Source organism: Diadema setosum, chromosome 12 (assembly GCF_964275005.1).
Source record: "Diadema setosum chromosome 12, eeDiaSeto1, whole genome shotgun sequence".
NCBI lineage: Eukaryota > Metazoa > Echinodermata > Echinoidea > Diadematoida > Diadematidae > Diadema > Diadema setosum.
Genome location: NC_092696.1, coordinates 3,221,018 through 3,246,282, shown reverse-complemented (window position 1 = coordinate 3,246,282; position 25,265 = coordinate 3,221,018). Strand labels below are relative to the sequence as shown.

General features: G+C 37.1%; 1 protein-coding gene across 1 annotated transcript in view; it reads right to left on the bottom strand.

The window, feature by feature from the left end:
- The window catches only part of LOC140236295 (uncharacterized), a 140,515-nt gene that overhangs the window by 63,697 nt on the left and 51,553 nt on the right, over nucleotides 1-25,265 (bottom strand). Inside the window, exons 4-8 of the mRNA XM_072316249.1 lie at nucleotides 19,043-19,390; nucleotides 18,465-18,590; nucleotides 18,010-18,069; nucleotides 5,243-6,948; nucleotides 1,848-2,009 (exon numbers count right to left, since the gene is read on the bottom strand). Coding sequence (XP_072172350.1) covers nucleotides 1,848-2,009; nucleotides 5,243-6,948; nucleotides 18,010-18,069; nucleotides 18,465-18,590; nucleotides 19,043-19,390 — 2,402 coding nt within the window. The remainder of the gene's footprint in view (nucleotides 1-1,847; nucleotides 2,010-5,242; nucleotides 6,949-18,009; nucleotides 18,070-18,464; nucleotides 18,591-19,042; nucleotides 19,391-25,265) is intronic.

The following is a 25,265-nucleotide window of genomic DNA, read 5'->3' as shown; positions in this document are numbered from 1 at the left end:
AATCATCCCACCCCCTCTTGGGGGATGGAAGGGAGGGAGAGGGGGCCCGAACTATAATGGTTTTATAAAAATTCTTCTTCTCTAAGCCAAATAAGAAAAAGCTATGTTCGTACGTGCTATGAAGAAATCGATGAATATAGTTTCTTATCAAAGTCAAATTTAATGTCATATCAAGGGATTCCGAGCATTAGGACTGGTGGGGGGGGGGGGAGCATGAGGTGATTGATCAAAATTTTTATAACGTATTAAACTTCTCTCTAAATTCTTATGACAGACTTTAACCAAACGTGGCAGGTAAAGCATCCCAAGGTTAGGTAATAGAATGCCATTTCGTTGTTGTTGTTGTTGTTGTTGTTGTTGTTGTTGTTGTTGTTGTTGTTTTAAGGGCCAACAAGTCCGGTGGAAGGGAGGGGGCGTAGGCCTCATTTTTTTTTTTTTTTAGATTGTTAAAAAAAGAAGGAAAATCTTCTATATGGAACCACAGTGATATGGATAATAAAATGCTAAATACTGATTAGCACATTAATGAATGTCAAGTTTGGTATGGCGAATGCAGGGATGGGGGGGGCAGAACAGACGGAATCTCCACATTTTCAGCTTCTTCTTGACATTGGAGGAAATTAATTTTAGTGGTCGTTTACGGTTGGTGGCCGCTATAGACAGGTGGTGGCGTTAAGAAAGCTTTTACTATACAGTCAAACCTGTCCATAGCGGCCACTCCAATGGAAACAAAAAGTGGCCGTTATAAACAGGAGGCCTCTGTATACGTTATTTAACATGCCTTTCTCTAGGAGGGAATTGTTTTTGATGGTCGTATATGGCAGGTGGCCGCTATAGACAGATGGTCGCTATATAAGACAGATCTGATTGTAGCCCGATAGTAGAAACCTGTCTACCGACCACGGAGCCGGAAAAATGGATTTTGTAGACAGGTGGCCGCTATAGAATAGACAGGTTCTTTATCATGCTTTTTCTCTTCGAGGGAATTGTTTTTAGTACTTGTTATGACAGGTGGCAGCTACGGACTGGTGGTCGCGAAGACAGGTTTTACTGTGCGGTCACTCAAGGGAAACGAAAAAAATAACCATTGTAGAAAGGTGGCCGCTATGTACAGGAGGTCGCTTAGACAAGTTAACTGTAAAAAAAAATGGTAATGGCTCATGCGTAGTTTTGATAGAGAGTTTATCTTTCATCTACACATACACAGAATTAGTGAAGTGAGTGGTTCGCACATTACCCAACAAAAACCCAAGCGTGGCTTGGCAGCCTGGACTCGCCAAACCTGGCATATTTCCCGTTAAAGCAATTTCGAGATTTGCACATTTCCAGGCAAGACGGTCACACATTTCCCGGCTCCACAAGACGTGAATATAATCATTACCTCTATACGGAAATTACATTTTTAAATGTAACTGAGGAGGTACAATACGCGAACTAGTAACTCCTTGATATGTAATACTTACCATTCTCTTTGTTTTTCTTTATTTCTGTGGCTCTTTATCCACAACTAAACTGTGGTTTTACTACCGAAGTCTATTCATTTTGTTGTTTCTCGTTATTGTCTATAAGTGGGTTTTCCTGACCAACTGTTGTGCAAGACTACCCATTCATGATGACATGCTGTCCAGGTGGCCCGGTAGAATTAAAGGCTCATCAGACGACGCCCTAGCATGGCTTGGCAGCCTGGACTTACCGATATTAACTATACACATAATAACGACAAGGAGAAGAAGCGGGAGTACATCGAAAATTCTAGGATTGCCTCTTTTAGATACCGAGGTAAACACTTGATCTCTAGTTTGTACATTATAAAATCTACGTTGTATAACTAAGGTAAAAGGTCTTACCTGACAGTTCGCAGCCTCTGCGCAGAGAATCTTGTAGAATTCCACGTGAAATTGTGATTCAAATATGTGTACTTTCCTCAGTACCCTGCTGGAACACATACTCTCCGCCAAGTCACGTGACACAGTTCTCCCGCATCTTACATTGCAAATGTCCAATGACGGCTAATGGGAAGAACATTAATCGACTGGTAGTGACAAGTAATAATCCACAGTGATGATGGAATAATGTACATGCAGTTGCTTTGGAGGTGGGAAACTCAGAGCAACATTACTGAGATAGGTTTGATACACTCAGTCCTATTTTGATTTCACTAATCAGAGCTTATAAAAGAAACTAGAAATGTCTCTATGGCGACTGGTATGCCTCCGCCATAATGCATGATTCTCCTAATAGGTCTAGATAGTACATGTGGACAATGTGTGATTACATTTTCACAAAAGTAGCAAAATGTTAAAATTGACAAGTTTGTCACAAATGTGTTGAATGTTCACCTTCTTTAACCTATAGGTTTAATTTGATGAATCGGAGAGCATGTATTTGGGGATTTACAGACTTTAACTTGGGCGTTTTGACCCATTCATTCATTTATGCATTGAGTAATTTTCAAGGTACCGGTATGGAAAAAAAAAGTGCAGTATCTGTATTGAATAGTAAATCGTTACACCATTTTCATCTGGCATTTGACCCTAAAATTCAAAAGATAATCACTGTCAGGTAGAACATGCATAAATATGTAATAAGTTTTCTAGATAACTTGAGCCACTTCCGAGATATGAAGGTAAAAGCTAGTTTAGCACTTTCACTTGATCTTTCACCTTTTGACCTTTGAGGCAAAAAAAAAAAAAAAAACCGAAATAAAATTTCCAGAGAATTTCTATTAGGTTACACATGCTTACACCAAGTGTAGAAATTGAATAGTCCTGCTGGCATTACATAAACATGAGGGAAATAGTAATTTTTTGAAGTGTTGCACTTAACCTTTGACCCCTATAATAACGCGTGGGACAAGTAACGCGTGGGACATTTTTGTCACTATGAATATTGTGATGTGAATTGCACATTTGTTCAGAGAAACTTTAATATGGGGTACTAACTATCTAAAATTAATAGACGTATTTCTAATAAATTCTTGCAATTTAAATGATTTAGACCCACCAGAACAATAGATATAATAAAAAAAAATATGAAATGCTTGTGTTATCCTTTATTTTTTGAAATTTTACTTTGAATGTGACCTTGAAAATAGCATGTAATGATCTTTTGTGAATTATTTATCCAAAGTGGAACTTTTCACCAAATTTCAAGTCAGAATTCACAAAATTACAAAAAAATCCCTCAATAATGTACACATTTCCCATAGAAGACTAAGATTTAGTACACTTCCATTGACTTGTACACAAATCGTCCCACGCGTTACTAAATTTAATTGAAAATTGCAAGTATGAGATTTATCAGACTAACTTTTTATCTCTTGGATATGATTAGGTCCATTATGAATTTGGTCTTTTGAAAGTTTCAAGTCAATTAAATGATTAACTTTTATGCGAATGAGAAATAATGACCTAAAAAAGTAACGCGTGGGACATGCTAATTTTGGCCCATCCGTCATTTGCATATTTAATCATTTGAGAAACTGAAAATCACAGTCATGATAACTTGTTAGTCAGACTTAAGGTCACCATACTTATTTTCATAAAAACTTGTAAAAATTAAAATATATATTTTGAAATGCAGAATTTTTGAATGTCCCACGCGTTACTCTATATTTTAATTCATGCAGATTAATTAATTTATTGCTGGTTATGCGGAAGGATTTTTCTTTTTTCTTTTTGAAATTCATGTATTTTAACTTCTTAGCTTTAAAATGATACCAAGTTTACGTATGTAGATTGACCCAGTTTGAATATTCAGTCTTGTGTGATCAATTAGCTTGGACTTGCCCTATACTATGTTTCATGAAGATACCCTGGAACAATTTTCCAAGGTACGGAGAAAAAAAAAGTTTTAATATTTTACTTGACCTTTTGACATTTGAACTTTGACATCATGACCCAAACTTTCACCAGAGAATCTTAATTGGGTAATAAATGTATACACTACGTTTCAAGAAAATATCTTCAGGCATTGCATAGATATGGTCGAAATAGTGAAATTTTATGAATTTGTCCTTGAACTTTTGGCCTTTGACTTGAGCATGTTCACCCAATAATTGATAGGCACAACTTCACCCCCTCAAACGGTTTTGATAGTTACCTTGTCCACAAAATTCATTACGGACGGAAGGAAGGACGGACGGACGGACGGACGGACAACCCGAAAACATAATGCATCCGGCACCACTTCGTGGCGGAAGCATAAAAAAATGTATGTTCCGCTTGTTTTATTGTGAAAAAGAGCTGAGGAGTGGCACTGTCGTGAATTCATCAACTGTGTACTGTAAATATATTGTATAGGTCTGGTAATCTGCCAATCGCGTAGTATGGCATGTCCCTTCGGTATATTAAAGCGTCTTTAGAGAAATCATGTTATTTACCAATAGCAGTTTTGAAACTATAACTTGTAAGGGACCGTTCTGATTTTAGGAAACAGTTGCACATTTACCCTAGTGAAATGCAATTGTGCTGCTACGTCCGACACAAAATAAAGAAATTATTTCCTAACTTTGACATAGTAAAACTTTCTGAAAAGGACAGTGAAGCACATTCACAGAGTTTACCATTCATAAAAATCCCATGGTAGTTTAGAATTTTCACACATTTCATTTTATACAGAGAGTTTTGCTTCAACTTCATTAAATGGGGAAACCTATTTTCCTATAATTACACTGACAACTTCATATTCAAGTTTTGTTCACAATTGCGCATTTTAGGGCTTCAGATCTAACAACCATAAAATCAAATAATAAGTTGAGGTGTTTGCATTGAATTACACACGCTCACACACACACACAGACACAGACGCATACTCACGCTCAAAAATGTGATGTCATTATGCAATAATCTTTCAGCACTTTTCAAATCGATATCCTAGCTTAAAGGCATAATTTACCATGTCCAGATGAAACAAAAATTCAGAACTACTGCTTTATAATAGCTGTGAAATGTGAGTTTGGGATAGAAACAACCACTGTAAACATTTGAATCCATATAATCGATGTTAAGAAATGTTGAATACACAGAAATGCGAACAATAGTTATAACAAAAAAAAAGATGCTTTCAAACTGAACCGTGTACAGTTTAATGGTTTAATGAGGAAAATATTGATATCTCCTAATATTTGAGGCTTTACTGCAAAATCTTATATGTAGGATGTTTTCATGATACAGCAGACCTACACATACGCATCAAATAAAATCACTGCTCCCAAAGGTAAACAGGGCATTTAGTCACTCACCACTTGGTTAAAGCGCACCATGAAAGCGACTCCTGAATTTGTATGTTCTGGTGAATATGATGAGAGTTCGTACTTTTCCTGTCGTTCTCCCACTGCTCTAGCAGCCTCCTCGGTATGATATTCAAACATAGCGTTTGTATGTTCATATCCTGGCACGTCTGATGAGAGTCTGTACTCTGTCCATCGTTTTCCCACTGCTCTGGCGGCTTCTTCAGTATGACATTCAAACGCAACGTCAACGCAGAAATCACGGTATCGACGACCATCAGACTCCATTCGGATAGCTTCAGGTGTATGATCCATCGCAAAATGGGGAGCAGAGTCTATCAAGCCTTGGATGATATCAAGGCCGAGTTCATTCCCTAAAGCTGAGGTGAAGTAGAGTAGGTAGCGGAACTCCTGATGTCGACTAAGAAATTCGCTTTTCACCTTGTCATACTGGCGGCGATCACTGGCAAATAGATTTTCAATATACAACGCTGCAATATATTCTTGGAACAACTTGTGGGGAAACGAAACCGTTGATGAAACCAGGGATAAAAAGTTGACATCGCGCCGACGCATCCTTGGAATGACATCTTTTTCTGTTGTCAAAACACCCACGCCGCAACATGTTTCCATGGCATCATGACAATCTCTGAATTGTTCTTCAGGGAATGAAAGATTCTTGTCCAATAAACCGTTAAATGCTATCTCACTTATGTCTTGAATTGCCCTATGAGCTTTCTTCAATTGCTCACCAACGTTCTGATTCTGAAGATTTCCACACGTTTTTGATGCGAAGTGTTCTTTTAAGACAGAGATCATTTCTCCAAAGATTTTCGAGAAAGTTTTCAATTCTTGCATTTTCTCTTGTTTCTCTTCACTGCAATCGTTCCATATAAGGCAAAGCATTGCACAGTAGATAGGAAATGGGGCCATGTTCGCCCGGATAACTTCATTTTCCTCCATAAAACTTATCAAACTTTCTGCACGATTAATCTTCCCTTGTATCTTAAAGTACCTCTCAATGTAATCTGATGAATTATCCGTTTTAAATCCTTCTACGTTAAGAAACTTGTAAGCGCCAGCAAGTTCCTTTTCCATCACAAACTCGTCTGTTCTCCATGGTCGTGTGGTCACAATTACTTTGCATGACTTATATTGCTCCATTCTTAGAATGTGAATGACCTCACTGCTGTCTTCTCCACTTAATTTTCCGTTATAATCGTCAAATCCATCAAAAATAATGACTATTCTTTTTGGATTTATTAAAATATGGTTATCGATCTGGTACGATTTTGCTGGATTTGAATCGGAGAGATAGGTTTTCACAATACAACCAATACTTTCTTTGTTAGTGACATTTCGAAGAGGAATTAAAATCACCATGTCCAGATCCTCGAAAATCCGTCCCTGGCACCAGTCCCAGGCAATTTTAGCGCAAAGTGTTGTTTTTCCGACACCCCCCTCACCCTGGATCAGAAGGCGCTTTGAAAGATGCCCATGTTCATCGTTGGTCGTAAGATCGCCGTAAGTTATTGGTGTCTTAGTGTTACCCTCGATTGTTCGGTCAATTATACTCAAATTGGTATAAATGTCATCCAGTTTAACTCGTTCCTTGAAGTTTAATGGATCCACCGTGACCTCGCCTCGTGACAAACAGTAATATTCTTTCAGCTCTTCCTTGCATTGCTGTACCTGTTCCTTTGTAAGCAACAATGATCCTTTTGAATAAATCAGTAAAAGATAAAGGGAAATGATATTCATTAGATATGAAAATATGTAAGTACACACACACACACATTTAATATATAAATATATTATATATATATATATATATATTTACATATTTATATATATACACTCAGCAAAAAAAAAGTGGGTTCCCCCTAGCATTTGTGGATATATATCTCTAACATGGAGTGGTTCAGAAGCTATTTGAAAGACAGAAAACAATTTTTTTGTATAAACAATGAAAAATCTTCTTTGCGCTCAGTTGATTGTGGAGTTCCACAAGGAAGTATACTAGGGCCGTTACTTCTTATTATCTACATCAATGATATTCCAAAATCTTCAAATGTTCTTTCTTTTATATTATTTGCAGATGATTCTAATCTTTTCTTTTCTCATTCAAATCCTCATACATTATTTGATGTCATGAATATAGAATTGAACAAGATAATGCAATGGCTAAGAGCAAATAGATTATCGCTTAATTTGCAGAAAACAAATGTGATTTTGTTTAGTAATACCCTTGATAGATTGCCACATGATATAATTTTTGAAAATGAAGTGATAAAACAGGTCTATTCTGTTAGATTTCTTGGTGTAACTGTAGACAGCAAGCTTTCTTGGAAACAGCATAATTATAGATTGTATATGCCGCACTATTTCCAGTAACACAGGTGTAATTAATAAAGTTAAGTTTTGTTTTTCTGTTAAAAAGTTGCTAATGTTATATTCAACGTTAATTTTACCTTATTTAACGTATGGAATTATAGTATGGGGAAATACACATTCAACTTATTTGGATAGATTATTTTTGTTACAAAAAAAGCACTTCGAGTAACATGTAATACCTCCAAATATTCCCATACTGACGGATTATTTATGGAGAATAAGGTTTTGAAAGTAAGGGATTTGTATTATTATCACCTTGGTCAATTTATGTGCAGTTTGTCTAATAATTAACTTCCTTTAGTTTTTGAACATATGTTTGATAAGAATAGAAATATTCATAAATACCCCACTCGTCAAACAGATGAATATCATTTGCCCCTTACCCGAAAATCTATTAACAAAATTCACGTTTATCTACAGTGGCCCAAAATTTTGGAATTCCCTTTAGAAAAATATAAAAGATTCCATTAGTTTGAAATCATTCTCTCGTGATTTGAAGAAATATTTGATTAGCTCATATGTACCCCATGATTAGTTTGACTGTTGGAATTGTTGTTCTTTTTTCTTCACCCTGCATCGAGAATGTTGACCTGCCCTTCGCTCTCTCTACTCCCCCTCTCCCCCTCCCTCCCTCTCTTTCCCTACTCTCTTCTGTGTGTGCACAATGTATGTGGATGCATACATGTGTGTGTACGTGCGTGTGTGTGCGTATGTGTATGTGGGTACGTGTGTGTGCTTGTGTGTATGTGTATGTGTATGTGTATTTCTATGTCTATGTGTATGTGTATACATGTGAAAGCGTATACTTCATGTAACCATCCGATTCGATTGAATGAAAACTGTATACTTCCAATGATTAGCTTGTACGGTACATGTTTCGTTGTTTTGTGTTATAAAGTCATATATAATTTATTTATTGTAGTAATGTAACGTAAGTGAGGGGACTGCAATCTACAAGTTCACTTTTTAGCAGCCCCTCAATTTCCATTTCCATGAAGTTCTTTTAAGAACCAATATGTATTATTATGTTCCAATATATGTAATCATGTCAAAGTGTATTACCTGTGTTTGATTGGAAATGAAAATTCAAAAAAACAAGGAAAAGTAGAAATTACACGGTGCGTAATATATGTCCCCGCCGGAAGTAGCATTAGTAGCAAAATGTACAATATAGGTCAAAAATCAAGGTCAAAGGTCAAAGAAGTCAAAGGTCAAAATTCTGTGTAGAAGTTTTGAAGCCCTCACCTAGTGCCATCACATAAACCAAACAGAATCAAAATCGGGTTAGAAATGGCGAAGGAGTAGCATTTTGTAGCCAATGTACAATATAGGTCAAAGTGTGTACCGTAGGGTCAGCAAATTAATTGCCTGTGCCACAGGCTCGGGAATGAACATTCTACATATTTTTTTTTTTTTTTTTTTTTTTTTGCAGCTGGTCATGATGTGTTATTAAAGCAGCTGTTCCTTTTTCTTTTTGCTTCATTCACTACATCAGATATCTTATATTCCCCCAATACACTTATGATTCCAATATAGAGGGGTACATAGTATGTTGTACTTTTCAGACACCGCTCAAGTACCTTTTTATTTTTATTTTATTTACTTATCTATCTCACTTATCTAATTATTTCATTTATTGATTTATTTATTCATTTTGGTGTGAATTTGAACACTTCAGTGCCAAAGTAATGACATGACTGAAAGAAATATTGATATCTCACTACTTTCTGAGATTTACAAGATATTACATTTCAGGTTGTAATCAAAAAAAGAAGAAAAGAGACAGAGAAAATAGGAAAAATATAATTTTTCAATTGTTAGTGAATGTTTCTGGACATACACACACATTGCAGAGCAATAAGGCATCGTTACATATAAAGATTAGGTCACCAAGGAGTGACCTACAAAGTTGTAAACGTACAGTATACATAGGAACTTTGAGCAAATCAGGATACACTGTACATGCAAATGTGTAACAGGGGAAAAATGAGAAAACTTGGTGAAAATGTGTTTTTTGCTGTTTGTAGTAGCCGAGTGTTCAAATTTTCACTTCATGTAAAGAAAGAGTCAAAATCTTGCATTAAAAATGCGCATAAATTGGCTTTTTAATTAGGGTGTCAAATTACACTGAAATGACTATTATCTTGATCAAAATTCATTTAAAAAAAAAGAATGTTTTTTTTTCATCTGAAAGTGCTTTTAGATATTCCTGATGAGTACCTCTTTCATTCATCACTAGCACATAGCCATGACATGTGATATGTACAACTGTACATTGTATTGCCATTCCATATGATATCCAACTTTTATATTAAACATGACATTTCAATTTCATCCAATTTTACTGGCTTTATTAAATTCAACTTATCAAATGGTGTTAAATGTCTTTAAGATGCCAAAGTTACATATTTTAAAATTTAAGCATTCATTTCCGCATTGAAAAAGTAAATAATTGACAAACATTAAAGGTTCTGTTCTGTCTGACTTTAGTTTACCTTGTTCTTCGGCAAGTCCAGCATCCTTATCATCGACCCCATCTTGTTGGTTCTGTTCCCCACCAGCAGATGACATCAGCATTTTCCCTGTAATAAGGGGATCTGAATGTTAAGCATACAAAATTAATTTTTTAAGTGGAATGTAGAATTGTCTTCTGAAGTCTTACACATCAGAATGTACTTTTCAAATTAACAAAATAATGTGACATTTTGAGTCTGAATTTCACATTGAATGTTATTCAAACTTCAGGATGGACTCAATACCAGGGCCCCGTCTTATAAAGACTTGTGATTGATTCAAATCAATCACAACTTTTAAGATTGAATGAAAATCCATCTTATTATTTTTTATTTCTTTTGTTTCAACGAAAAATAAATAAAGGGGGGGGCGTGCGCCGGTTGCGGTCCTCCCTGGATCCGCCACTGTGTAGGGTAAATGGAAAAACTGTGACTTTATAAAAGGGCTTTCTAGTTTTTTGAAGATTTTGCAAGGTTCAAGGTGCTACTAAAACGTGTACTATAAATGTACTTCTACCAACCAATACAGAATTGTTGAGGAGACATTATAAGTTGAGACTATTTTAACTGGCACTTTCGAGATCAATGGACATTTGTCACAATATAAACCTAAATTATTTGCTGCAATGTAAACCAATCTTGATCAGAAAGATTTCCTCATGTCCCTCACCCTTCACCCACCTACTAATTTTGCCACCCTACTCTAAAGTCTACACCACCCTACCCTTGGGCATACATTAGTGTAAAGGCATTTAATTTACCATTTGCAGATGAAACAAAAACCAAGCATTCTGCTTCAAAACAGTTCTTAAATGTGAGTTAGGGATAGAAACAACCACTGTAAAAATGTGAACCAGTATAATGAATAAGCATTGTTAAATTCACATACAATGTGTGAACAATAGTTACAATACAAGGAAAAGTAGAAATTACGCGGTGCGTAAAATATGTCCCCGTCGGAAGTAGCATTTAGTAGCAAAATAGACAATATCGGTAAAAAATCAAGGTCAAAGGTCAAAGAAGTCAAAGGTCAAAATTCTGTGTAGAAGTTTTGAAGCCCTCACCTAGTGCCATCACAAAAAGCAAACGGAATCGAAATCGGGTTAGAAATGGTGAAGGAGTAGCATTTTGTAGCCAATGTACAATATAGGTCAAAAATCAAGGTCAAAGGTCAAAGAAGTCAAAGGTCAAAATTCTGTGTAGAAGTTTTGAAGCCCTCACCTAGTGCCATCACATAAAGCAAACGGAATCGAAATCGGGTTAGAAATGGCGAAGGAGTAGCATTTTGAAGCAAAATGTACAATGCAGGTCAAAAATCAAGGTCAAAGGTCAAAGAAGTCAAGGGTCAAAATTCTGTGTAGAAGTTTTGAAGCCCTCACCTAGTGCCATCACATAAAGCAAACGGAATCGAAATCGGGTTAGAAATGGCGAAGGAGTAGCATTTTGTAGCAAAATGTACAATATAGGTCAAAAATCAAGGTCAAAGGTCAAAGAAGTCAAAGGTCAAAATTCTGTGTAGAAGTTTTGAAGCCCTCACCTAGTGCCATCACATTAAGCAAACGGAGTTGAAATCGGGTTAGAAATGGCGAAGGAGTAGCATTTTGTAGCCAGTGTACAATATTGGTCAAAAATCAAGGTCAAAGGTCAAAATTCTGTGTAGAAGTTTTGAAGCCCTCACCTAGTGTCATCACATAAAGCAAACGGAATCGAAATCGGGTTAGAAATGGCGAAGGAGTAGCATTTTGAAGCAAAATGTACAATATAGGTCAAAGGTCAAGGTCAAAGGTCACAACTGAAATTCTGTGTAGAAGTTTCAAAGCTCCCATGTAGTGCTATCATATAAAGCAAACAGAATCAAAATTGGCTCATAAATGACAGAGAAGTAGCAAATTGAACATTTTGATCACACACGGACGCACAGACAGACGGACGGACAGACAGACGGACGGACGGACACACGGACACACACACGTACGGAGCCCGTTTCATAGTCCCCTGCTCGAACTCGTTCGGCGGGGACAAAAAAAAAAAAAACATGCATGTGAACATGCATGTGTGAAATGAAATGAAATGAACATGAGTGGCAAATCATTGACACCAGATATCATTCATTATTGGTGCGAAAAAATGCATTTTATGTCAAATGCATGGAAACAAAAGTTGCACTTTAGTGATTTGCAATGACTTTTACACAAATAATCAAACAATCACTCATGATTCTAGAACATTTAAGCATGGGTTATTGCATATTTCTCTATCTCTTTCTTTTCATGAGCATATAGTGAAGTATTTGATAATTGATATGTCCACCACCCGCAATGACCAGCCGCCATCTCCTCCTCATACTGTTAACTAAAGTTTGTACTTGGCGCTGCCCAATGTTGGCCCATGCTCTCTGCAAGATGCGCTGAAATTCTTGCAGTGAAGTGTCATCTTTCAACTTCTTGCTCGCTTTCCACTTAATGATATCCCAAAGATTCTCTACTGGATTACAGGCAGGGGATCTTGCAGGCCACTCTATACGTTCGATGCCATTTCCCTCAGCAAACTGATCTACAACTTGAGGGCATGATGCAAAATGCCCACAGGCACAGTAATGTGATCAACCTAAATTGGAATTACAAATCACATGGCTTCTACCAATATTTTCATATTGAGAAGGCCTATTGTTCAAAAAGTATGCATAACATCTGTTTAATAGGGAAGCACATTGTACCTGAAGAAATTCCTGAGAATTACACAATTTAAAAAGGTCATGTGATAACTTACATAGGAAATGTATACAATATGCTTCCTATGGCCTAAAGTGCAACTTTTTGTATCATGCATTTTGACATAAAATGAATGGGACAAAAAACAGGAAGTAAATCACCAGATTAACAACAATGAAGGGATTATCAGATTAAACTAAAATTGAGTATGCCTCATCAACACATTCTGTCCATAATTAACGCCAACTTTCAAAGCAGTAGCCATATCCTTTCAAAAGTCATTAGAGTTGAAATTGAAGAGTGTGGACAAGGTTTTTTAGAAATGAAAAAGGGATTCTAAAGACACACCTAATCACATTATTCTACCAAAAATGTTCGCGATAAACTGCTAAAAAAACACACACTTTTCCGCCCGTTTTATGATACCAAAATTTAGCATAATGTAAAGAAGACCCGCTCTTTCAGAAAATATGAAAAAGTCAAGTTCGGCTAGGTTGACCCATTTCACTTATTTTCACTCCTCACGCAAAATCAGTGTGTGCGACTTTATGTTCGTTTTGAGGTGCACGGTCACATATGGGTTACGCCATTTCCTGACCCACTTCATCTGACACACTCTTTCTGACACACTTTTTTTGCCATTCATTTTGTACACGGGGCAGTTTTCATGAGACGGCCTCTGTTATTGGCAACTGTGCTAATGAATATTCATCAGCCTTGCGATAATTTTTTCATAATAAGTCACTCGGTCTGATTCTGTGTTTGTGATTGGCTTTTAGCTATTGACTTACGCGTGATATCGATCTCCTCAGGGGGGTCCATGACGATATCTGATTACCAGTGTGCGTGTGTGTGTTGAATTGCGTTTTAGTGCCAGTGAGTGTGGCATAACTTCTGCAGGTTTCCTGTCCATTTCTCTCTCTTTTTCTCTCTTTTGCTTTCGTATCATCTTATCTCTGTTATTCTTAGAGTACAATCGTACTACCACAAGTGTTTTCCCCCATTTTTTGAAGTGATTATCTCGTTTGCAACAATTTAGAGGTGAGTTTTTGTTCGAGTGTTTGTTGATTTTTTTGATTGAACACGATGTAGATTATCTACGTGTGTGCGAGAACATTCATGGTACCCACTCGTTTGTTTCCGTGTGCATTTTTACCGTACAGTGTCTTCATCGTTCGTCTTCCAAGCAGCGAGTTTTCACCCTAGTTTTCCTCAACGTAGTTTTTTACCTCAATTTTTTTTTTTTTTTTTGCGGTGCAAGATGTTCAGTGTATTTTTTCTACGGTAAAATGCCATCGTTGATGATCTCCGTGTATTCATTACTAGTTTTCCACCTCCGTTTCATTTTGTGTACAACTAACATTGATAAAGTCTAACGTAGTTAGCTACAAAGTCTGCGATGTCTGTATGCTGATTAGCCCGACCAGACGCTGTTACGCTATGCGACGTACCATGTACAGCGACTGGGCTGTGTATAGTTATATGCTGATGTGTTTTTGTGAGCTGGGAGTGACTATGGTGGGAATGATATTCAGGGTTTTGCTGTGGTTGAGATGATAGTGATGATGATCATAATGATTCTGGTGATGATATACGAACCCTTTTGATGATGCAATTTATTTCGTGTGACCATGACGTTGATCATTGATGATGGCGAGAACGACACGAGTAGCCTAGCCTAGGCCAAGGACGAGAGTGACACTGTCCACGGGGGCTGTTGCTCGCTCATGCACAGGAGTGGTCTAGACCTAGAGACCTGCATTTAATCAGTTTTTTTTCTTACCTTTTGGTTGTTCACTTGGGTTAGTGCTCCAAAAATTCGTTTCTCTAAAGAAACTCAACCAAAAGCTTGACAATAAGGTTGCCTCAGGGCTATTCTTTAGTAAATATTAGATCTAAATGGCGATGCTAATTTAGTTTTCATTTTAAGAACTCGATTATATCCCATTTTCTTTGCTCATTTTTCAAATGATAAATTATTTAGAACTGTAAATTTACTTAAATTCTGATGTACTGCATTCACCATTGTAAAAATCAATAAAAAAGAGCCCGCTGAGCAGGTGTTTCATTCTATCCTTTTCATTTCCTTCCTATCGTGTTGGTTTCCTTCCTGTCACTTCCTTCTTTGACCCTGGACGGAAGAAAAAAAAATCCCATCTTGCCATGTAAAGACAGAACACATACCATCATGAAATATTATGACATTAGAATAGTTTTAAAAGATTATGTAAGTCATCAAAATTCTTGTGTGTGAAAATAGATAATAAATAAAAGGTGATTTCTTACAAAGCAGTTCTTTCAAATGTCCAACAGCCTCAGAACAGCTTCGATAATGAAGCTAGTGAAATCTCAAAACTATCGTGGCAACAAGTGATATTGATAGGAAATTCTGACAAAAACTGTCACAACATTTGATGTTTAAATTTGTCTAGTTTTATTGGATTAGGTCATGAAACTATAAATGCCACCGATAAAATCACAATCGCTCTCAATTCGAACAGAGGCAGTAGGGTAGGAATGACTCAGCAAACAGCTGATTATTTATGCGTCGTATCCATGGGCAACTGCGGGGTAACTGGAAGAAGACGCACGAAGTTTAGACTTGAGTCAAGAACTATTATTTATTATCAATTTTTTATTCAAAACATTTTTTTTCTTTGGATTTAAAAAAAAAGGTCAAAATATTTCATATTACGCTTCTTAAATGTATTATGAATATAAATATGAAGAATTTTTATCGTGATTTCATGAAGAATTAGAATTATTATGAATATATAAATACTAGACGGGCTGAACAATGAAGTCTAATTTTGCCCCAAGAATTTGCAGCCCACCGTACGTGCTGGTGGTGCATTCCTAGCGTTCTTGCCGCACTCTCCCAGCCACGTGCAAGCATGCATGCAACAGTCACCAACAGTCACATGGAGTACATGTTTAGCTACTTCACCGATCTCACTCCTGATCTCTTGCAAAGAAAACCTTTACAAGTGTAGAAAATTCTCTCGAAACTAAGCCAGACATGAATTTGGAACATACATTACAGTGTCAAGACCTTTTCAGTGAACTTTGTTTTCGCTATTTGTCTGTTTAGCTCTCGAATGTACGACTTCTTACGTCCGATTTGTTTTTTACCTCACCACGTGGTACTGTTTTTTCAGCCCCATGCTTCCTCCATATGCACACATGTTGTAAACACACACAAGCCACCGGCACCGCGATCGAAGTTTGAGCGATAGCGATAACATGTGTGGAGCAGACATGCGGATTTCAGCACAGATGAGTAGTTGAACGTAACACGATTGTAAAACAAATATTTTTCTATGTCTCTGCCAATTTGAATTAGGTTATCTAATCATAGATGGATTACGATTTTATTCTAAAATAGATTAGCTATGGCAAGAATTTGCTTACATGAGAGTTATTTGATAACATTGCAAAATAAACCCCCCGTCATTGAATGGAATGTTCCAGAGCTATCTGGGGGGGGGGGGGGGGGTTGGGAGCATGAATACCCTTCGCGTGTAGATCGCGCCGTAGGGAAGATCGCGCCCAAGTTCACTGCCGACTTACTAGGCAGGCACGAAGATTACTAGTACACAGAGGCCCGTACGTGGATGGGTTAAGCAGCTGAAAAAAAAAAAGGTACTGTAAGCCCACGTAGTAGCAAGGCCTACACGTGGATGAGGTTAGAAATTGCCGCGCGCCTCCAGCTCACCAGCTCCTGGCCGCCTCTTATTGGCCGGCCTTGAGCGCGACGTTCGACAAGCCATACCATAATCTTGAATATTCATTAGCACAGTAGCCAATAACAGACGCCGTCTCATGAAAACTGCCCCGTGTACAAAGTGAATGGCAAAAAAAGTGTGTCAGAAAGAGTGTGTCAGATAAAGTGGGTCAGGAAATGGCGTAACCCGTCACATATTGTACCTTTTAAAGGTAGGGAATCCCATTTGCATGCCTTAAATGAAGAGTTGTATAAATACAGTGGTATGTTGAAGAGAGTATCATTTTAGAAACTCCCATAAAGTATTGAAAGTGGAAGGTAACATTTAGTACATTTTTTGACCGTTAAATTTTGAATTGAATTTTTTTTCGGGGCTCACCGTAAATTCCAGTACATTACTAGGCTACCTTTGCAGACCCATGCACCGCATGTGTGTCCATCATGTATATTTTGTAAAGAAAGTTCATCAACACTTACAAACAGTTCTATATACATTCTTGCCACACACTCTATATGTTATTACATCAGCTCTTGTACTTTTAGATTTGTGTTTATAGATAACAAATACAGAAGACTGCAACAAAAAGGCTTAAGTGTGGCTGACACACAGAACTACTGAGTAGTTGAGTTTTGTGCATCATTCAAATTTTAGATAACTGTTGACTTCCAAATTTCTAAGCAGTGGCCTAAGCAAGTCCCCTGAGGTTCATATTTAATGTTTTGCTGCATTTTGGGAGGTCTGTAAAAGGTATCCCCTACCTTTAAGGGTAATCGACTGAAATGGAAATATAACAATAAATGCACAGTGCAAATGCTGCAATGACAACTAATCTTTAATGCATTATTTGTTATACCGTCGGAGAATAAGAAACATCTCGGCAAGGATTAGTGACCATATCTTTTAATGTTCAAGAAAAAATATCATAAATGAGAAAATCATTGTAACCGGGAATGAAATTTGTAAGAAGGATTATTTCTTCATCAACGCAATAATGAATTTCATGGAATATGCAATTCATAGCATTTATCTCATGGAAGAAGACAGAAACCAGCGTTTCACTGTGTCATTTATTGTAAAAGAATTAAAATATGAGTTTATGTTATATTGCAATGATATCTAAAAAAAAGAAGTATTCGAGTAAACGATAATAAAATTAGTTACATTCAGAATTTTCGTTTTATGTTAATTGAACTATCAATTATGACTGTAATTGTTTTATGCTTGTATTGAATTATGCATGAGTCTGAATAATTGACTCATATAAAGTCCCTCAGTTTGAGGATGAAAAACAAATATGATTTATGGACTTCCACGGCACTATGTTCTATGTCGTTTCATGAGATGACACAGGATTTTTCTTTTGTTGTTTTTAACCACATTTGTTGTGTAAAACAAATAATTAATGAATTGATGAACGGATAAAACTATTTTCATACTCAGCGGTAATCCTCGCTCTAGTTCATTTGGTCTTCGCCAGCACGGATTCCAGCCACATCCTGAAACGTATCATGAACAATAATGGTAACAACGTCATTGGTATTTTTGTTAGATATATACATATATACATGCTGCCTGATAAGCACTTACTTATAATTGTATGTTTATCCTAGAACTCGAGTCTGTCTTTGCATCTTCCACTGCGGGCATTTTGTTTGATTGCAAGCCTATGCTAAATACGTCACACAACTATAACGAAGAACTGGTTTATCAGCACAACTTCTAACTCCCTAGCACCTTTTAATGGGTTAAATGTTGATGAAAATTGACTGTTATTCAATTAAATATTGTAACCAGTGGCTTCCTATAGTTCCCTCCGCACACACACACACACACACACACATGCACACAAGGATGAAAACACGTTCAAACAAGAAGTATCAAAGATCTACACCTTTTCTTGGTAAGTAGTCTGGGTGTTTGTTTTGAAGATATTTTCCAACAAGGAGAAATACGATGATAAGGGCAGCAGGCAGGCCAATGGCGAGTCCAATGATAAAAGCGAAATGAGCGCGTTTTCCTGAAATTTAATACAAATATAAACAAAGATGATGCACGTTTTCATTCATCAACGGATGTAGAAGGCAATAAATAAATGGGTCAATATTACAAGGTTGACATTCTGTTCTATGCCTTGCCCCAGTACCAAAAGAAAAAAAATAGATTGATTACACATAATACATTACAAATAGTGTGACAAAATCATAATTCAGAGGTCACCCTGAGAAAAGTCTTTAGTTTTTTTTTTTTTTTCTGTTTTGTTTTTTTCTGTCTTCACTTATCATAAATCATAAACACTTTGTTTTTCATTGGTAGACTTGATAATCGTGTGTGATATTTTTAGATTACTCAAAATGTCGTATCAGATTATACGGTGACAAAGATATTAAAAATCAGAACATTTGTCTAGGTTTCAGAACGTGTTTACCTAATGTTATTCAGAAACAAAAAAGTTTGAAAGTTTCACGGAACCTGATACATGTATAGGCAGAATGGTGATTTCTCTGGTCGACGTTCCATTCAGCGAGTCACCGGTAGCCACGCACATGAAGGTTTGCTCTGTCCCATGTTTGGCTGATACAGTGATTGTCTCGAACCTCTCGTATGTGCCGTCAGAAAGTGTGTTCTGTTCTGAAACCACAGAATTCAGTCTCTTTCCCGACTCCTTGGTCCACAGCATGGAAACGTTAGGTTTGAATCCACTCACCACACAAGTAAGATTTGAAGGAGGGGTGTTGGAGGGAGATTGATATGTACATCGGCTTTGACGAGATTGACTTCTATCAGCACATTCCTCAATCGTATGTCCTGATGCCATCGCTGGGAAAATAGGAAAATCAATTTCAAAATGTAGCGATATTGGGTATTTGATGTTTAATGAGTGTGCTGTGCTATTTGTTGCTGGAGTAATTAGGAGGCTCCAACTTGTAATCCCTTTCTTACACACACGCACTTCATCTCTGAAGTACACCGTAAGTTCATCGTTGCTGGCAAATACACTCTTCATTCACATGTAGAATGCAATGCAATCTGGCATGGCACACATCATACAATCATCGTCATCCGCATGATCACATGAGAAGGCTTTACACGATAACAGTTTGCACCTAAAGCAACTAATACATACCGTCCCAATTGTCTTTATTTGCTGGTAAAGTGGTAGCAACCAGGCCAAGCGGTAATTACATGAACGGCAAAGTTTTAGTACAGGAAAGGAACTGCTATCTGGAGAACGCTGATCTTGCATTTGTGGTACAAACTGGACATGCACACTACAGATATAGATGCATGCTGCAAGCACTGAAGGAACTCCCAGTTTCCCTGCATGCACTCACTACTGAGTACTAGTAGTACTAGAGTTGCAGAACAAACTGAATGAACTAAGCTGGTATCTCACTGACCGCCAACTTTTCTGACGACATTTGCGAAAAATCAAGGTTCGCTTCTGCCATTAGCGACAGTTAGCGACTCTTAGCGATGTTTAGCGACAATTAGCAACACTTGAGCGAACGTTTGCGAAAGTGTTTGCGAAACACAGATGGCGACTATTAGCGAATGTTAGCAAATGTTAGCGACAATTTTGCAAATGTTAGCGACAGTTTTGCAAATATTAGCAACTGTTTTCAAATCCTTTGCGACAATTTTGCGAATGTTCTTGGACCTAGAAAAGTACCAGGCGATTATGTATAGTCAGACCCATAAAACGAACGTAAAACCTTCCACTGAATTCAGGTGGCTTGTGACAACCGTTCAAGATGGATTTCCAGTATAATTATGGCAATAAATTTCTGCCAAGAAGAGGCTCACGGTGTTGCTAGCCTTGAAGAGCTGCTTTGTCAGTGCTGCTGCTACAGCTATTGTGCAGCGTAAGAAAAAAAAAATAAAGGAAAACAATTAGAAAGGAAGAAGAAAAGAAAGACTGTTTGGGTCAGAGAGTGGTTGCAGAGGACAGACTTGCAGCAATTACATGATGGAGATGTCAAGAGCTTCAAGAACTTTCTTAGAGTGGAACCTTGTCTGTTTCAGAAGCTTTTATATAGGAACCATACGGTTACTTGTTCGCTAGCAGTGGCGAATCAAATAAAAGTGTTAGCGACACCGTATTACGACCGTTTGCGATTTCTTACAAGTGTTTTGCGAATGTTTGCGTGGGGAGGCCTCAGCCCAATAAAATGAGATCTATTGTTGCGCGTTTCGTACGTCGTGACCTCCGCACTCAGCTCCTCCGTAGTAAGCGTAAGTTAAAGGACTCGGAACAACACAAGGACATAATGATCATGGAGCATCTGTCCCCTGGGCGTGCCAAGCTTCTTCAGGCTGTGAAGCAAGACGAGAACACAGAGAAAGTATGGACAATCGATGGGTAGGTGCATTGCACTCTGAAGAGCGACCCGCACAAGAAGCACATCATTCACGGTCCAGACGACCTCTTCAAGCGTCTAGGATGGAGTGAGGACAAGCTGAAAAAGTCGGGTCTCTTCCTCGACATTTCGACCTAGGAATTACCCGGCCCTCTTTCATCTACAGATTTAACCCAGATCTCATTCATAAGTTTGAATGTTAATGGTTTGCAGAGTAAACTCGATATTGGAATTTTGGACTTACATTTGCAAGCATATGATGTAATCTGTCTTTTAGAGACAAAAACAGACACACCAGATCTGTCTCAATCTCATATTTGCGGTTTTCAGTGTTATAGTATGCCAAAATATTCCAATAAACAAAAGTTTGGTGGGTTTCACGGTATGTGTATTCTGATGAAGAATCATATTTTTTATTGTTCTGAAAGAATTTATGCAACAGTTTCTGAATCAATTTTATGGGTCAAGGTAAATAGTAAAATTTTAGGTTTTGAGTTTATTGTTGGTGCAGTGTACTTGCCATGTGAGGGATCAATTCACCATTCTAATGAAGTTTTTGACAACCTGGTGAAGGATATTATTGATATTAAAAGTAGATATGATGCACCCTTTTGTTTGCTGGGTGATTTCAATGCCAGGACGGGTTTGCTTGATGATTTTTAGATGTAGAGGATGTGTTGACAGATCAGACTGGATTAGGCTTTTGTAATGATGCCTCTTATATGCATGTAACTACTGATGGCCTAGATATTCCAACTACTCGTTATAATACTGATGTCCATGTAAATAATAATGGAAAGTCTGTTAATCATGTGTGCCAAAGTTTTGATCTCAGGATTGTTAATGGAAGAATAGGGGAAGATCATTCTGTCGGAAAATACACATGTTTCAACAAAAATGGTGGTTGTAGCACCATTGATTATGTTATTGTATCTCGCCAGTTATTTTCTAGCATTACACATTTCAGTATTGATGTATTTGATAAATGTTTGTCAGATGTTCATTGTCCTGTCAGTGTGACCTTGCAATCGGAAAATTCTAAATCTGCTGTGAATGTCGACACTGTTTTTAACAATTCTCAAAACGCTGCAGTAGGCAACGCAGTTTTAGATTCACAGCCTAATGAAAGTCAACGTTATTTATTATTCCAGTGGAGCAGTGACAGCGCTGCAATATTTAAACAGAAAATCAAGGACTCGGCTGAGCTAATGTGTGAAAATGTGGAATGTTTAGATGGGAATGCAAATCAAGATAGTATTGATTTTTGTTACTCACAATTATGCAATATGTTCGTCAGTGTTGCACAAGATGTTGGCATTTGTAAGTGGAGACAATCTCGACATAATATAAACACAAATGAGACTGTCAATAAGGATAAAAACAACCATCAGCCTTGGTTTGATGCAGAATGTAGAGCTGCCCGTCAGGAGTATTTGAATGTTAAAAATCGATTAAAGAGGAAGCTTAAATTTCTGGGCAGGTCAGGGGCTACTTGTCTACTGAATCATTATGAGTCTACAGGAAAGCTTTATAAGAATTTATTAAGACATAAAAGAAGGACATTTCATAGAGATTTGAATGAATCTCTCCGTTCATTACAGGCATCAAATCCGAAAGAATATTGGCAATTACTCAACAGTAATAATGAACGCAAAGTAAAGAAAACAGGAAATGTTTCATTAGGGGATTTTGTTAATCATTTTAGTCGTTTAGGTAATAGCCAAGATGACCAGCCCACAGGCCTGGAAGATAGTATGGGTACTTCAGAAATTGTTGAGGCAGATGGTCCCTTGGATGCCCCAGTCACCTTGGAAGAAGTGGTACTAATGATTAAGAAACTTAAAAATTCAAAAGCTTGTGGAAAAGATTTCATAAGAAATGAATTCCTTAAGAATTGTCCCGTAGAGCTGCTTCATGTGTTGGTAAAGTTCTTTAATGTGGTACTGGACAGTGGTATTGTTCCAACTGACTGGTGCATAGGGATTATCATTCCTATTTTTAAGAATAAGGGTATAGACACAAATCCTGATAATTATAGAGGAATAACTCTTCTCAGTTGTCTAGGAAAACTTTTTACTTCCATTTTGAATCATCGAATCTCAGAGTTTTTCGAAGCAGCTAATATGTTAGGTGAAGAACAGGCTGGCTTTCGTTCTAATTATTCTACAATTGATAATATTTTTGTTTTGAAGACTATAATTGATGTTTATCTGCAAAATAAAAAACGCTTATACTGTGCATTTATTGATTACAAGAAAGCATTTGATCTAATTGATAGATCATCTTTATGGTACAAAATGTTGAAGATGGGGCTTAGGGGTAAACTGTTTACTGTCATTAAGAATATTTATGAAAGTGCTAAATCATGTGTGGCGGTTAGGGGGGAGATGTCAGAGTTTTTTTACTTGTAACATTGGTGTACGACAGGGTGAAAACCTTTCCCCGCTTTTATTTGCCATTTATCTGAATGATTTTCAAGAATACATAAGAAATTCATATGGTGGACTTAAATATTTGGAAAGTGAGATTTCTTACCACCTGGATTCTGATAATGTCAAAAAAGCTTTAAATCTTTCTTGTTTACTTTATGCAGATGACACAATAATTTTAGCAGAAACTCCGGAGGAGTTGCAAAAAGCTCTTGATGCTGTAAATAGTTATTGTCAGACATGGCGCTTGACTGTAAATGCAAGCAAGACTAAAATTGTTATTTTCTCCCGTGGGAAGGTTAGAAGAATTCCTGAATTCGTTTATGCTGGTGATCCACTTGAGGTTGTAGATGACTTTGTGTACCTTGGAGTTAAATTCAATTATAATGGTAGTTTTAAAAAGGCAATTTCTAAACAAGTCACACAAGCTAGAAAAGCACTCTATAGCATGTTGGTCAAGGCTAAAAAGTTACAGCTCTCTGTGGACACACAGTGCCACCTATTTGATCATCTTGTTTTACCTGTTTTACTCTATGGTTGTGAAGTCTGGGGTTATGAGTGCATAGACCAAATTGAAATTTTCCATAGGAAATTCTTAAGAAAAATTTTGCTTGTGAACAAATGTACTCCTGATTGTATGGTTTATGGTGAAACTGGACGTGGAGTAATTTTGAACCATATTAAATGTCGAATGATTGGATTCTGGTTGAGATTAGTCAAGGGAAAAGAAACCAAACACTCATGTACAATTTTCAAATTTCTTTTACATTTACAAGGAGACATACACTCCCCGTCAAAATCACAATGGTTATTATCTATCGCAAATATTTTTCATTATGCAGGGCTAGGGAATATGTGGTTAGCACAAGGGGGTGGATTTAGTGCTGCATGGATTTCACACACCTCAAAAGTTAGACTTTTTGATACGTTTATTCAAGAGTGGAGAGCAGCAACATGGTCAAATAGAATCTGTACAAATTATAGAATGTTTAAGGATAATTTGATGTTAGAGAAGTATTTACAAGTCTTGTGTAGGAAAGATTATATTACATTAAGTAAATTCAGATGTAGATCTAATGGATTACCCGTTAATAAGGGCAGGTTTGATGCAAGCCTGACAGATGAATTGCATTGTACTATTTGTTCATCCGACGATATAGGGGATGAATTTCATTATATTTTTGTTTGTCCCTTTTTCAACAAAGAGAGATTATTGTATTTACCAAGTAGCTTGACGGCCAGTAGACCAAGTGCATTACATATGGCCAAATTATTCAATTCAACTAATGCTTGCCATTTGAAAAAACTAGCCAAATTTGTCAGAATTATTATGTTTCAGTTCTCTTCAATACCAAAGAAGAAAGACAGTATTTTTGTAGAAAGTAAAGTAGATGTGAATGTTTGTACACGTAGTGGTAGAGTAGTTAAACGTCCTTTACGCCTTGTTTTGTAAACATATTTATTTATATCTGTTATTTTCACACGTACATGTACATTATCACTTATATTTTTGTATTCATATATTGTAAATATGTTTGTACTCTCATACCCCGAGAGGGGGTCGATAGAGTCAATAAAATCTTACAAATCTTACTGTTAGCGAAAATACAAATTCGCAAAGGTTCGCAAAGAAATTTTGAACATGCTCAAAATTTCTTTGCGACAAGAAAACTGTTTGCGACAATAAAAACCGTTTGTGAACGCTTTTGCAACCCTTTACGAACCCTGGCGAAATCCCAAATTCGCTACGTTCGCAAACGTTCGCCGCTGACCCCCTAATTCGCTACGTTCGCAAACGTTCGCCGCTCAGTGAGAAGGGGGTATCTCACTGAGCGGCAAACGGTTGCGAACGTAGCGAATTTGGGATTTTGCCAGGGTTCGTAAAGGGTTGCAAATTGTTCGTTA